This window comes from Moschus berezovskii, chromosome 24 (assembly GCF_049115385.1).
Source record: "Moschus berezovskii isolate FMDL1 chromosome 24, NW_MosBer_1.0, whole genome shotgun sequence".
Classification (NCBI taxonomy): Eukaryota; Metazoa; Chordata; class Mammalia; order Artiodactyla; family Moschidae; genus Moschus; species Moschus berezovskii.
In genome coordinates, this window is record NC_142483.1 from 49,491,513 (window position 1) to 49,507,093 (window position 15,581).

General features: G+C 54.2%; 1 protein-coding gene across 16 annotated transcripts in view; it reads left to right on the top strand.

Annotated features, from left to right (window-relative positions):
• SCN5A (sodium voltage-gated channel alpha subunit 5) overlaps positions 1-15,581 on the top strand; it is an 88,743-nt gene that overhangs the window by 43,737 nt on the left and 29,425 nt on the right. For 4 of the 16 annotated variants that reach the window (XM_088831568.1, XM_088831571.1, XM_088831563.1 and 1 more), the window contains exons 14-20: positions 648-821; positions 2,092-2,448; positions 7,247-7,687; positions 9,028-9,189; positions 10,190-10,192; positions 12,036-12,153; positions 13,168-13,322. In XM_088831568.1, coding sequence (XP_088687694.1) covers positions 648-821; positions 2,092-2,448; positions 7,247-7,687; positions 9,028-9,189; positions 10,190-10,192; positions 12,036-12,153; positions 13,168-13,322 — 1,410 coding nt within the window. Of the gene's footprint in view, positions 1-647; positions 822-2,091; positions 2,449-7,246; positions 7,688-8,334; positions 8,338-9,027; positions 9,205-9,243; positions 9,247-9,759; positions 9,763-9,997; positions 10,001-10,189; positions 10,193-12,035; positions 12,154-13,167; positions 13,323-15,581 lie in introns of all 16 variants that reach the window. The other 12 variants (XM_088831570.1, XM_088831574.1, XM_088831572.1 and 9 more) reach the window with 8 other exon arrangements.

Genomic DNA, 15,581 nt, shown 5'->3' on the forward strand with positions numbered 1-15,581 from the left:
CTCTCAGTGTCTTAATTTCCTTACCTATAAAATGGGATTAATGCTACTTTTCTTGCCGGGTTGTTAGGCAGGTTAAAAGAAATGATTTATTCTAAGCATTCTAGCCCAGCTCTAGGCACATAGTCAAGCCTCAAGAAATGATAGCTGATTGTTGTTACAGTGAGAAAAGTCATCACATGGACAGGGAGGAAGTGGGAACGGCATGGTCGAAGGTGCTGAGCCATGGAAGCATGAGTGTTTGTGGAAATGTGTGAATTTGGTGTGTGTGAAGCAGGGAAAGTTTCCTGTGGCAACATGGGGTTGAACAAGTCTGGAGCTGGGTGGTGTCGAGGTCCACCCCAGCCTCTCCTGATCCCAGGTGCCTCCCAGAACCGTCAGCCTGCAGTGGGCTCAGTTGTTTTTGAGGCCGAGGCTGGTGGGTCATGTCTGGGAAACAGCAGAGTTGGCTGGAAGCATCGGGTTGGAGGTGTCCCCAAGGAAGTAGGCCAGGGCCAAGCAAGCACCCACTAGGATTCTGGGCACAGTCAGAGCTGGCAGCCCTGGAGGGGGACCCTACTGGAGCAAGAGTCAGGAGGTAGGGAGACTCTGCTGCCAGAGGCTCTTTCCAGTCTAAATGTTGGGAACTCCTCATCCCCACTCCTTCCCAGGTCTTCACAGGGATCTTCACAGCAGAGATGACCTTCAAGATCATTGCCTTGGACCCCTACTACTACTTCCAGCAGGGCTGGAACATCTTCGACAGCATCATCGTCATCCTCAGCCTCATGGAGCTCGGCCTGTCCCGCATGGGCAACCTGTCGGTGCTTCGCTCCTTCCGCCTGGTACCCGGCCGGGCCTGGCAGGGATGGGTGGGTGGGGCCTTGGGGCCACTGAGGCATGCCCTCTCTGAGGCCATCACTCAGTCACCCCTGCTCTGACTTACCTTCACCCAGAGGCTGTTCGCTAGGGACAGCATAGGCTACTATGGGCAATGTGGGGGACACAGAGGTGGGCAAGGGAGCTATCCCTCCCTCCAGAGGGGCATTTGGGGTGGCATCCATCCTGATGATTTGCAAAGCCCTTTATGGTTCACCATGCTCCCTTTAGTCCTCATGGTATCCCAGGAGAGGAGCTTAGTGTTACTGCATCCCCATTCTACACAGGAGCAGACTAAGACTGAAAGAGGTGAAACAGTTTTCCAAAGCCACATGGCAGGAAACAGGTGGAACCAAGTCTCCTGACAGCTCACCTGGGGCTCTACCTGCTGGTTTTAGAATCTGCATTTTTGAAACTTAACTGTGCACACAAATTGTCTGGAGATCTTGCTAAAGTTCCAGTGCGGATTCAGCAGGTCTCAGATAATGTCAAAGCTATGAGTCTGTGGGCCCTGCTCTGAGTTTGCACTAAGAGGTCCAGGCATGGGTTTGGAAGTGGGTCAGGGAAGGCTTCCTGGAGGAGGTAGCTTCAACTTGGGCTAGGAAAGCAGAATGGTTGGGGCAAAAGAGAAAGCCCAGGCTTTGGATTCTAATCCCATCTCCACTACCAAGATCCAAGGGATTTAAACAAGTTACTCCACCTCTTCTTCCTCTGTCAAATAAGATAATAATAGTGCCACCCTCATGTAATTATTTGGAGTTCCTAATTAGCTGATCTAAGAACAAGGCCTGGCAAAGTAGGTGTTCAATAAATGCTAAGCACTGGCTACCTTTCTCTATGATGACTGAGGAGGGAAAGATGGAGCTGACTGTGCAAGTCAGGGATGGTTTGAGCTTGCCTGGAAGGACCCCTGATGAGGAAAGTTCTGGAAGAGGGACATTCCATGATGAGGGTTCCTATAAGTGAGACCAACGTGGGTAGGAGGCTGATGTGGGGATAGATAGAAGGGGTGGTTGGGGAGGAGTCTGGAGCTGTTGGCCTGACCCCCAGGTCAGAGCCCAGTGAAACTGCCCTCAGGCTCTGGAGAGGAACAGTAGTGTGTGCCCTTGGGGAAAGGGAAGAAACGTGTTGGTGACCTCCAGGGGAGCCCTGGGTTTTCAGGCAGTAGCTGGGGGCATGAGGGTGTCCACGGGCAGTGGGAGCCAGAGGCCCTCATAAGAACCCCTCCCTCCCTAGCTTCGGGTCTTCAAGCTGGCGAAATCCTGGCCCACCCTGAACACACTCATCAAGATCATTGGGAACTCAGTGGGAGCACTGGGCAACCTGACGCTGGTGCTGGCCATCATTGTGTTCATCTTCGCTGTGGTGGGCATGCAGCTCTTCGGCAAGAACTACTCAGAGCTGAGGCACCACATCAGTGACTCAGGCCTCCTGCCCCGCTGGCACATGATGGACTTCTTCCATGCCTTCCTCATCATCTTCCGCATTCTCTGTGGAGAGTGGATCGAGACCATGTGGGACTGCATGGAGGTGTCTGGGCAGTCACTATGCCTGCTGGTCTTCCTGCTTGTTATGGTCATTGGTAACCTCGTGGTAAGTTGGCCAGAGGCCTCTCTCATACTCACGCACCTACCCGTCCGTTCATCCACCTAGCTACCCATCCACCCAATCATCCATCTGTTCATTCACTTACCCTTCCTGCCATCCATCCACCCACTCCCTCTGTCAGCCATCTATCAAACCGCCCATCCACCCATCAATCTCATCCATCCATCTACTCCTTTACCCATCCTTCCACCTATTCGTTCATTCATGGGCTTCCTTGGTGGCTCAGTGGTAAAGAATCTGCCTGGAATGCAGAAGACACACAATCAATCCCTGGATTAGGAAGATCCCCTGGAGATGGAAATGGCAACCCACTCCAGTATTCTTGCCTGGGAAATCCCACGGACAGAGAGCCTGGTGGGCTATGGTCCGTGTGATCACAAAAGAGTCAGACATGACTTAGCACCTAAACAACAGCAATATTCATTCACTCACCCATTTACCCATCCATTCATCTATCTATCACCCAATCATTCTTTTCATCTCTCTACTCGTCCATCTACTCTGCCTATCCAGCTATCTATATACTCATCAATAACCCACCCGTCCATCTGTCTACCTCTCTATCAATCTATTAAGTTACCAATCTGCCAATCCATTTATCCATCCCCCACCCAGCCATCCACCCATCAACCCCATCTACTTATTCACTCACCCATCCATTCATCTATCCATCAACTACCCATCTATCAATCCCCATTCATTCACACACACCATCTGTCCATCTGTCTGCATATCCATTCGCTCACCCATGAGTCCATCCACTCATTCATCCGTCACTCATCTTTCCAGTCTCTCAGCTATCCCTCTGCTCATTCATCCATCTCTGCATCCATCTATCAGTCCGCTCATCTAGTCATTCGTCAACCCCATCCATCTACTCATTTATCCAGCCAGTTATCACTCATTAAGCTATCCATTCATCGACATCTGTCTTTATTTGCTCATTCATTCATTTACCCATCTATTTACCTATTTATTCTTTATGTATTCAGTTTATATCCATTAATTAATTATTTGCTCAGCTACTCATTACTTTATTAGCTAGTCACTGTCTGATTTATCACCTGATTCAATTCAGCTTTAACAAACATTTGCTGAGCCCCTGGTGCATGCAAAATATTGTGCCAGATGCTGTTGGGTATACAGAGGTGAATGTGGCCCTGAGTTTGCTTGCCACCTTGAGAGAGTGAGCAGGTGGAGAGTTCAAACAGGCCTGAATGAAGCTGGTCAGAATGATCAGAGCCATTAAGGGGGAGACCATGGGTACTGATCCCTTTCAGCTAGGGAAATCAAGGAGGCCTTTCTGGTAGAGGGGACTTGTTGCTGACCTGATAGACAAGTGCTGCTAGAGAGGGAAGAAGCAGGTTAAGCAAAGCACAGGTGCAGGCAGTTGGTAGTTCAGGTGAGATGGGGCCTGAGGGAGCCTTATATGTCACCCTGGGTAGCTGTGGTGAGAGGCCCTGCTGTCCTGTCATAAGGAGCCCAGGTCTTTGCCCTCTTGGTCACCTGTCTGTCCCAGGGCGAGTGCATCTTGCCTTGTGTCTTTACAATGTGGGAAATTTTTGGAGTTGAGAGAGATCAAAATCTAAATGCCAGAGAAGGAGCGTTTGAAAGAAGCAAGGTTGAGAGGGGTCAGTGGTTCAGGGAGAAGTCAGTGTCTGCTGTGGGCATGCAGCCTTCTTCCTGGGTGTACAGGGGGACCGCACACATTCCACTGTCACAGCTGCAGGGTCTGGCTCCCACTGCCCATGGTGTGGGCAGCGCAGGCTCCACAGCAACTCACAAAGAGGTTTTGGGTGATGTGAGTACCATGGGCTGCAGATTCCAAAGCCCTTCTCAGGCTTGTCTGCTTTCTCCTCCCACGTGCGTTAAACAGGCCAGGGTGGGCTCAGGCTGAGTTGAGGTCCATGGGTGGAGCCCAGAGAGGAAGCAGGGTGCTCAGTGCCCATGAGTCCTGCTCTTTCTTTGGCTGGCCCCGCAGCCCTCTCCCATCCCTTCAAACCTGCCGCCGCCACTCAGGGTGCCCCTCACTCAGCGCGCGGCCCAGCCCCAGGGCGCCAGACTCTTGTGTGTTCCGAGGAGGATGTGAGTGCACAGAGCGCTCAGCCCAGGGCCAGGCTGAGCTGCTCTCACGCACACACAGCCTGCGACTTCCAAGCAGATCTGCCTGGGGATGAGAAGATTAGAGGCTGCTGGAGGAGGGAAGCAAACGCAGCCCACGCCGCCCCCTCCCTGGCCGCCTCAGGAATTGGGCCGCTGCCGGGCGTGGGTGGAAGCAAGATTGCCATTGAAATGGGAAGTGATGATCAGGCAGCGGCCAGGGAGCAGCAGCGTGTGATTGACGGGGAAAGCACTGGAAGCCACCGAACTTCCAAAGCCGGCGGCAAGGAAGGCCCTGGCACACTCTGGGCAGACGAGGCTGCTCAGGCACCCTCTGCCCACCCCCAGCCTGGCCCTAGATGCGTGGTGATCAGATGTTAAGCCAGGCATGAGCGAGGGCTGTGGTGGGCATGTCCAGGGTGGGCTACCAGGAACAGAGGCAGGTCAGGCCTGGACCAGTGTGGACAGAGGCCAGAGGGCCTGGCCAGGGGTCAGCATAGACAGCAGCTCTGAATCCCATCACATGCCTCACCCCTCCAGTGACGACATAAAAAAAAAAAAAAGGCTGCCAGGTGTCACAAGCGATCATCTCTCTGTGGATATAGGACAGGAGAACCCACTTCTTAACCTTTCCATACTGTCCACATGAATGAGTGTTACTTTTGAAACCAAAGGCAGGTTTCTGAGGCCTGGCACTTCAATCTTGCCAATTGCCTTCGTCAGAATTCTCCTTCCCAGCTTGCGGACAGACGAGTCTCAGGGGCTTGTAAGAAGCCAGGGCAGGAAGGATTCAGATTGGGTATCCACCTTCACACACCACCCTGCTGTAGAGGCCCCCATTCGACTGGACTCTCTTCTGGGAGTGGCTGTGGGGGAAGAACAAGCCCCAGGTGGGGGAGGTTGTTTCTCTAGCCCATCGGCCTGGTGGTGCCCGGGAGCCAGTCTGCCCCCCGAACAAGCCCGCTGCCATCTTCAGTTACCTTCCTCAAGACCCAAGCCCAGTCCCTTGTCACTCAACAGAAGTCCGCTTGTTTAACCAAAACTAAAGCTTCGGACTTGCAGGATGGTTTAACAACAAGCAGTAGTCAAGAACCATCCAAAGTGAGGGGGATTTTGCAACCCCTCCTGAGGGGTCTCAGATCCATAATAGTAAATCTGTGTCTTCTGGCACCTCTGAGGCCTCATCCCCTCCCCTGACTCCCTGCAGCATATGGGCAGTGGAGCCAAAGCTGGCCCCTGGCACCAGCCCAGGTCTCTCCACTCCATCCCAGCTGTCTAGTGTTACACAGCACCCACCTGAGCACCCTCCATCGCCTGGACACAACAAGCCCTCTCAGTGGCTTGACCCTGCAGTTAGTCCCAAGAGCTGCCACCTGGCCTCTTCTCCTGCCATCTCCCTCTTCTGTGCTCAGTATCCCATGTCCTTCACCTGGGGAGCATAGTACGATCTGGGGACACCGGTGGAGTGTGCTCCTCAGCAGGAGCCCCCAGACATTTGAGTGCGGAACCAGCTTCAGTGGAGAACTTAGAGGCACATCAGATGCCAACAGATGCTCAGGCCCCTTCCTGGGAGGCCCCCAGGAGCAGCTGAGCGATGGATGGGTGGGCGGATGAATGGATGCTCTGGGTTGCTTCTGGGTGGGAGTCTCCCTTTTCCCTGGTAATCCCAGCTTGGATCCCACTTCCCAGGGAGCAGTCCTGTGCTCACCATGGCTGCATGTGTACATGCCAAGTTGCTTCAGTCGTGTCTGACTCTTTGCGACCCCATGAAGTAGCCCACCAGGCTCCTCTGTCCATGGGATTCTCCAGGCAAGAATACTGGAGTGGGTTGCAATGCCCTCCTCTAGGGGATCTTCCCAACCCAGGGATCGAACCCCTGTCTCCTGCACCGCAGGCAAGTTCTTTACTGCTGAGCCACTAGGGAAGCCTTCACCATGACTACATGGCCCCCCATTACTCCCAAGACAGCGTGGCAGTATCTGCAGGCTGTGGTGTCAGAGGAACCCACGGTTCTCCCACTGAATGTGCATCAGCACGCCCTCAGTTCAGACTGTATCTGAGCCCTTGGGCGGAGGGGTTGATTCTGGTGGTGAGAAGCTTGAAGGACCACGGTTCTTCTTTAATAAAGGATTCAGCAAAGAGATCAAGACTGTGAAAAAGATAAAAGCGATTATTAGAAGCAAAGTATGTGTGGAAGAGCAAACAGGCAAGTTAGGAGGGAGCAGCTTAGGTTGCTTCAATTGGGCAGATTTCCATTGTATTTTTTTCTAGTCAGTCATCTTCATATGTGCTCCTAGTGTGGACACGCATCTCTCAGCCAAGATGGATTCTAGCTGGCCTATTCTCACTCCTTTTGTCCTTCCCTTAGATTGAGGGCCTTCTCTGCACATGTGTTGGGCCGGGAAACCCATGAGAACACACCCAATCAGGACCCAGTGCTCCCGCTGGCCTCCCATCTCGAAGCATCAGCAGGAGACCAGCTGCAGCTGCTCAGTCCAGGGCCTTTGTATCTCCTACCTCAGGATGAGAACTCGTCTTTCCTTTTAGAACCAAACTCTTTATATTTGAAGGGAGTGCGTGCTTAGAATGAGGCCCCAGGGTCCGAGCCTTTGCAGTCTTTGCTTCTGGACCTCCTCAGGGGTTCTCCATCCTGAGTGCCCAGGGCTTGGCATTGTCTCTACAGGTCCTGAACCTCTTCCTGGCTTTACTGCTCAGCTCCTTCAGCGCGGACAACCTCACAGCCCCCGACGAGGATGGGGAGATGAACAACCTCCAGCTGGCCCTGGCCCGCATCCAGCGGGGCCTGCGCTTCATCAAGCGGACCACCTGGGACTTCTGCTGTGGGCGCTTGCAGCGGCCGCCTCAGAAGCCCGCGACCCTCGCCTCCCAGGGCCAGCTGCCAGGCTGTATCGCCACCTCCAGCCCCCCGCCCCCACCAGAGACCGAGAAGGCACCCCCAGCCCGCAAGGAGACGCGGTTTGAGGAAGGCCAGCGGCCAGGTCAGGGCACACCCGGGGATGCCGAGCCTGTGTGCGTGCCCATCGCCGTGGCCGAGTCAGACACGGAAGACCCCGAGGAGGATGAGGAGAACAGCCTGAGCACCGAGGGAGAGTCCAGCAAGCAGGTGAGCCCCCAAACCCTGCCCCTCGTGTGCGTGAGCGCCACCTCCTATCCAGGGACCCAGCTTCACTCGGAGCAGTTGCCCCAGTAGGGATGGCCTGGAGGGAGAACAGAGGCCATCAGCCTCATGGAGGCATGCAGAGACCAGCCCTCAACCCTCTCTCCCCAGCCCAGCCCAGGAGGGCATCTTCAAGGGACTGCTGTCTATCATTCATCCCCTGGCTGGTCACGGGCAGCCAGTTGTTCAGGAGGGAAACTGAGGCACGACAAGAGAGACAGACTTGCTAGGAGTTCCTCACTGGTCTAGGACAGAGCCAGGAACCCTGGCTCCCAGACCCAACCCTGACCTTATCCCCTCCAAGACCAACAAGGCAAAATGTCTTGGTGAGTGGGGGAGTGCGGCCTCCTGACCTCGCCACTACCCCTTCCCCTCCCCCCAGGCCCAGGGCTCATTCTGAGGTTTAAAAATAAGCATCCCTAAGATGGCAGGTGTCAGAGACAGCACTATCTTATCTCCCAACCTGGTATTTTTAACACTTAGGACTGGAGTCTGAACAAAAGGGACAGTGCACCCCACCCCCACCCTGGCTCCCTCCATGTTCTTACAGCCTGAGCCTGGCTCAGGTGGCGTCTCCCAGGGTCCTTGGTCAGACAGTGAGGACTGGGCCCACGCTGGCCACCTCCTTGGGGCCTGCGTTGGGTGGGTCTGGCTGAGAAGAGCAGCTGCTCCCCTGCACGCAATTTGATCTGTGGCTCCAGGCTTGATTCCACAAACTCCTGCCTTCCTGTGGTCCCAGGGGCCAGCTCCTGCCCTTTCAGGCAGGCAGCGGGACAGCCACAGTGTCGGCTGGGGGAGGGGAAGGGTTGGTGTTGCCAGAACCGTGGCTTAGAATTAGCTCCAGGACGCTTCCAGCATAGGAGTGGAATTCCGGCTGCCCCTCCTTTTCCTCCTCCTTTCCTTCTCTTGAGCCTGTTGGCCCTGAGACCTGTGTGTGTGTGTGTGTGTAAGCAAGCAAGCAAGCTGAGCTGCCATGGGAACTCCTGGGGAAAGCCTGTCCTTCCTAAGTGGAGCTGCCAGCACCTGGGAGCTGAACATCACAGCCCACTGACACCCTTCAAGAAGTGAGAAGAGGGGGCGATTTGCGCCAGCCAGGCCAGGGGCTTTGTTGAGCTTTAGGTCCTTCACCTGGTCCTCTCAGGAGCTTCCGTCAGCCTAAGGAAGGGGATGAGAATGCCTGAGGGAGGGGTCTTCAGTGAGATGATGCCTCACGAACAGAGTAGTGAAGCAGAGCCAGGATCCTGGAAACACTGCTGGGTAGCTCATGGGCTGGGGGGTCTCTTCAGCAGGAATCCCAGCCTGCGTCTGGCAGCCCAGAGGCCCTCCCGGAGTCGAGGGTCTGGAGCCAGGTGTCGGAGACCACCTCCTCCGGGGCTGAGGCCAGTGAGGCTCAGGCAGACTTGCGGCAGCAGCAGCGAGCAGAGGCCCCGGCCCCAGGGTGCAGTGAGGTAACACACACCTTTGTCCCCGAAGCCACTGGGGCACTGCCGCTGGGGCTGGAGGCTGTGAGAGGCCCCCAGACTCCAACCTCCTTGTGCCAGTGGGAGCCACAGTCGCTGTCACAGCCAGGGTGGGAGACCCATTTGCGAAGTGGCCCCATCCTGCCAGGGGAGGGATGGCTTGGGGCCCAGAGCCACGTGAGAATTCAGGAAGCAGCCCCCCAGAAGCACGCCACAGGACTAACCCCAAACCCCTGCGTGTTCACCCCTTCCTCACTGGGTTCCTGTGCTTTGGTCCTGTTGGCAAACGTCTGTCCTGTGAGTCAGCCCATCCTGGGGGACTTGGGGAGCTCTGAGCACAGACTCTCAACACATGAGCCACTAGCCGCTTCTCACCTGGACAGAAGCTGAGGCGGTGAATACAAGGCCTGTCAGAGGAGTTTGTTTTGGACACACAAGAGTTTTAATTTGAGCTCATTACCGATACTTTGGCCACCTGATACGAAGAGCTGACTCATTGGAAAAGACCCTGATGCTGGGAAAGACTGAAGGCAGGAGAAGGGGAAGACAGAGGATGAGATGGTTGGATGGCATCACTGACTCAATGGGTATGAGTTTGAGCAAGCTCCAGGAGATGGTGAAGGACAGGGAAGCCTGACGTGCTGCAGTCCATGGGGTCGCAGAGTCAGACACAGCTGAGCTACTGAACAACAAAACAACGACGATCAACATTTAAAACCCAGAAGCTTTTCTGTAAAAAGTCTGCATTCTGGCTTGTCTTGAAAAAAACATTGGAAGAAGAGCCTCCCTGCTGAAGAGTGTAACCACCTCCTTGACCAGCCAGAGCACTGCGATTGGCCAGATTGCACCTCCCTGCCTTCATTCCATCACCTGCCTGGCCCCATAAGCATTTGGGTTTGCAGCCCCTGAGCTAACTGGACTGTGGCACTACTGGCCACACCCCACCCCTGCTCTGCCAAGCACCCAGGAAGCTGGAGGTTATTCAGAGACCGTGCCCAGGGCCCTTGTCCTGCAGCCTGACCTCAGCCTCAGTCTGGCAGCTGTGACTTGCTCCAAGGTGACATTTCTCCTTTGTCTTGTTCCTTTCATGGGATGGGCCCATGGGAAGCTTTTTTTTCATGGCCAGCTTGGGAGTACAAGGGCCTAATGGAATCATCGCCCTGACTGTGCAGGTCACACTTGTCCTCCTGGAGGGTCTGACACACCAAAGTGGGGAGAACAGGAAGACACGGGAAGAATAGGAGGTCACAGACAAATGGGGCTCCCGTACTGAAATGCTGACCTTTGAGCAAGTCTGGTACCTTCATCACCTCTTCAGATCAAGTCACAGTGGAAATGAGGAGACAGCCAGGTGGGCTGGGACTTTCCTAGGAGAAGGACCCCTCATCTCACTTGCCTGGGAATCCTGAGAACTTGTCGTCCCACGTGAAAGCGCTAGTGTCTGGAAAGAAAAGGTTCACAAAGCCCCTTGACTGTGCCTTTCCCAGCTCAACACCGCACAGTGAAGCTGGAGTAAGGACGTGACCCTCCAAGCCTCAGAAACTGCCCGGCACCCAGGAGCAGTCTCTGCATTTTCACCAAGATCCAGTCACTCCTTATGGTCAGTCTCAAGGTTAAAGAGGACTTTGAGACAGCAGTGGACTGAGTTGTGGAAGGAAGAGAAAAGGCAGTTTTGAGAGCCAAGGCTGCTCAAGAACTCAAACCAGCTCTCCCCAAAGTGGAGCGGAGCCTGAGCAGTGTGAGGTGGACAACTGAGCTGGGTGTTGTAGATGTGATATGAAGCCAATGAAGGCCGCCCTCCTCCCCAGAACCCTCTGCCCTGCCATACTTGTCATTAAGGTGGATTCCCAGAGGCAGAGCCAGAGCCCGGCTTCCTTTGCAAACGATTCATTGAGAGGGAGCCCTCAGGAGAGACCCATAAGGCAGTGAGAAAAGGATAAGGTAAAAGAAACAGCTCCAGATGTTATGCTGGCTGGACTCCAGCCTTAGCTGGGTCTCTTCCATATCAGTCAGTCACTGGGTGTCAGCCGCCCTGGACTTGTGTTGTAACCCCCAAGCTGTTTCCAAGGATGGCAGGTCCCTGGCTAAAGGCATTTTTCTGGAGATGGGGTTGGCTAAACAGTATTTGCAGCAGCTGGAGACAGGTGCCCTGGCCCAAAGAGGGGAACTGGGCAGAACTGCAGCACACCCATACACTGGTGCCCACACATGACACTCAGGGATGCTCATGAGGGCACCTGCACACACCCGTCACAATCAGATTGTGTGGGATCAGGGCAGCAGAAACCTGCATGACCAGGCAGGGAAGCTTCCAGCACCTTCTTGCTCTAGGCTGTATGCCTCACACCAGCACCCGTATGAATTGAAGAGAAGTGTGGGCTGAGGTCGCTGGCCTGCTCTTTGCATGTCTGACCCGCTGCCTGTGTGTGCCTCTGACCCTGGCACTGACTCTGTTCTGGGTGTGGCCTGCCTGTTTCCTCCGCGTGTGCTGCGCTGCCACTGTGTGTCCGCATCCCAGTGTGTGTCCCTATTGCACCTCATGCCTGTTTCACTTCCACCTGGTTGCCTTCCCCATTCCTGGGGTTTTCCCAGAACCCTTGTCCCACCCCCGCACCCCTGCCCTAGACACCAGCAGCCCAGAATCACAGTCTCAGGGGCCCTAAGGTCCAGCCTCGGTGACCTTCGTGGTAGGTTCCCATCCTCCTGGGCTCAGATTCCCCAGGTGTGCCGTGGAGATGGCCTAGGCACCTCCACTCTGGGAGCCCCAGGCTGGAGGCTGCTACAGAGCCCACACGCACGTGCTCACCCACCCCACCTCACGATCCTGCCTGCAGCCCGAAGACAGTTACTCTGAGGGGAGCACAGCAGATATGACCAACACTGCTGACCTCCTGGAGCAGATCCCTGACCTTGGAGAGGATGTCAAAGATCCAGAGGACTGCTTCACTGAAGGTACGGCCCCAGCTGGCACTACGGCCCAGCCTCAGCCCTGCGCAGAGGGGCAGGAGGACCCACAGCTCCTGTGTCACATCCCGCTCTGACCCAGATGCCTGTTATCCTTTCCCCATTCCTCAAGACCCTGGGGGCCTCCCCACCTGCCCGTGACGTGAGTTGTGGCAGGTGTGCCTTCAGATGTGTTTGGCTGGACCACTGTGGGTCGGCTGCATTTGTGGAGTGGTAGTATGACTGGGTGGAGAAGGAAATGGCAACCCACTCCAGTGTTCTTGCCTGGAGAATCCCAGGGACGGGGGAGCCTGGTGGGCTATCATCTATGGGGTCGCACAGAGTCAGACACGACTGAAGCAACTTAGCAGCAGCAGTATGACTGGGGGCCCCCATAGCGGCAGGGACTGGTCTACTTCCCCCATCCCTCAGGCTGTAGCACAGTGCTTGGCACGTAGTAGGCCCTCTGTAAACATTCAAGGTAGGTGACATGTGGCCATGTTGGTGACAGCATCTGGAGCTTTTATGAATCCATGGTATATTTGGAGGGCAGCTGGGGATAAAATGAGGGTTTGCCTTCCATGTGGCACACGCTTTGGGACTGTCAGTGAGAAATCTGCCCTTCCCAAGGCTCAGAAACTGCAGACATGAAGTCCAGGGACCAAGCACCCCAGGGGATTCTGGAACATTCCCCCAGGGGGTGAGTTGCCCAGGTGAGCATGGGACAAGCTGGAGCCCAACCCAACCCCAGCCTTGCCCTGGCCCAGACCTGCCAGGCCCTTCATCCACTTCTGGTAGCCTAGTCCATCCACCCTCTCCATGGAGTAGCTGCTGCGTGCAGCCTCCTGAGGGCAGTTCCCACCGTCATCACCCCCCACCATGGCCCCGCCCACCACGTGGTCCAGTTCATTATCTATCATTGTAACCACTTTCAGTCATTCTTTCAAGTGTCCCACTTCCTGCTGTCAGAGGTGGGCATTTGCAGGTGCTGGGCTGGGTCTGAGCCCTCTCCCTCCCCGACAGGCTGTGTCCGACGCTGTCCCTGCTGCACCGTGGACACCACACAGGCCCCTGGGAAGGTCTGGTGGAGGCTGCGCAAGACCTGCTACCGCATCGTGGAGCACAGCTGGTTTGAGACGTTCATCATCTTCATGATCCTGCTCAGCAGCGGCGCGCTGGTACCCTCCTGGGTGCAGAGGGTGGGCAGGGAGGCATGAAGGAGAAGTGGTAGGCCAAGAAAGGACATCTCCAGCTGGAAAGCCAGGATAGAAGCTGGGGCAGAGCCCTCTGCTGAAAATGAACTCCCTCCCAGGGCCCCAGATGAGGACCAGCTCACAAACGGTCAACAGCCACAGCACATGCGGAGGTCAGGGCAGAAGGGGATTATGGCAGAGGTCATCTTTCCAGGCCTCCTTGTTCCACAAAGGGAAGTGATTTTCCCAGATCCCAGTGCACAGCTGGCATAGGTCTCGGGTCACCAGCCACCTATACCTAAGCCCTGGTGACATAGCCACCTGCACACAGCATCAGACACTCCGTCAGATTGGTTCAGTGCAGTTAACCATGCAGGCTGATAGTACACTGGTTGCTCCACTCATTCCATGTCTTCTAGGGCTAGAGGCCAAGCTATGTAGTTCACACATTATCACATTTAATCCCCATAGCAACCCTTTGTAGAAACATTAAGTAACTTGCCCAAAGCCCCACCACTCACAAGCAGCAGATGTGGCATTTGAGCCCAGAGAATCAGATTCCAAGCCCTTTGTCTTGTCTTTCCATTTGTTCAATAGATCTTTACCAAGCTCTCCTTGTGTCTACTGGTCCTGTGATGCATGGAGGGGCAATAGGAGGAACAGACCCCGGCTCTGGCCTCAGGGACTCCTAGTCTAGTTGGGGAAACCAGATTCAGCAGGTTTGAGAGAGTCAGAGATCAGCTCCAGAGAGAGGGGAACAAGAATGGAGTAGATGACTCAGAGTAATGGAAGGTCAGGGGGAACTAGAACAATCAGGAAGACTCCCTAGAGGAAGCAGATGGAGCTGGGCTATGGAAAACCGGGAGGTTTGGTGAGACCAGGAGGAACAGCGAGGCCCTCTGGAGATGCCCCAACTGGTTCCCAAGCACCCTACGCATCTCTCGGAGCCCTTCTAGAAGGAGATGAAACAGCCCTGGAGAGAGTTGTGAAAGGTACTTGTGAACAGGGAGAGGGGTGATCAAGAAGGCAGAGGAAACAGAAACTTCACTTGCCCAGAAGGAGCAAGAACCCAGTATTGTTGGGGAGATGAGAGCCCCATGAATGAGCAGCTAACGAGTGCTTTGGACTTTAGATCGGGAGAGAGAGAGGGCAGCTCTGATCCCAGGCTGTTTGCCTCCAGCTCATGCTGCTGCTGCCTCCGAGTCTTCCCTGTAGCTCAAATGGCTAAGAATCTGCCTGCGACGCAGGAGACCAGGGTTCAGTCCCTGGATTGGGAAGTTCCCCTGGAGAAGGGAATGGCTACCCACTTCAGTATTCTTGCCTGGAGAATTCCATGGACAGAGAAGCCTGGCGGGCTACAGCCCATGAGGTTGCAAAAAGTCGGACATGACCAAGCGACTAACACAGTCCACATGCTGCCTTCTATGGGGCCAGGCCATGGGGAGACACTGCAGCTGTCACTTCTAAACCTCCGGGCCTCCCACCCACCCTGTACTATCCTGCCGCCGTTCCAGAGTGGGCCTGGAGCCGCCGCTTGCAGGCTACATGCTGTTTTACCATCGGCTAGAGCCAAATCTCTGTAGGCTTCAGAGAAGGAGGATTTGACAATATGTTAACGAGTTTTGTTTTTAAACAGCCACAAACAAGGGCAGCCAGAGCCATTTAGTCTGGGCTGTGGAGGAAAAGCTCAGCCTGGCATAAGTGAGGAGGTGTTTTGGCAAGCAAATGGTGAATCTCATCAGGGTAGACAGCCAAGCACTGTTCAAAAAAAAAAAAAAAACCACATCAATGATATATTGAGAAAAATAAGTCAGAGTGTGTTATTTAAAGTTATAAACTTGTTTAACAGAAAGCAGACTATGTATCGCTTTGAAATTGCTGAAGGGAAAAAAATTTCTTTTGAGAACACAAATTTTACAGCAAAAGATAGGGAGAAAAGAAGGAACCAGGAAGCATTAAATCAGGAAACAAAATAATATGGCAGAGACAAGATCAGTCATGTGTTTTACTAATAAATGTAATTGGATAAAATTCATCGTTTTAAAAGGAAAGGATTCTAAGTGGATCAGAAAAAAACAAAAAACTACAGCTGTGTGTTCTCAAAGTACAACCCTGAAACTCTGTGACTCAGAAATAGTAAAAGTGAAATAATAAGATATAGCAGGAAAGTGTAAACAATGACAACAAAAATCAGAGTGCTTTTGTTTGTTAATGTTAAACAAGGTTGAACTCAAGGTAAAAATC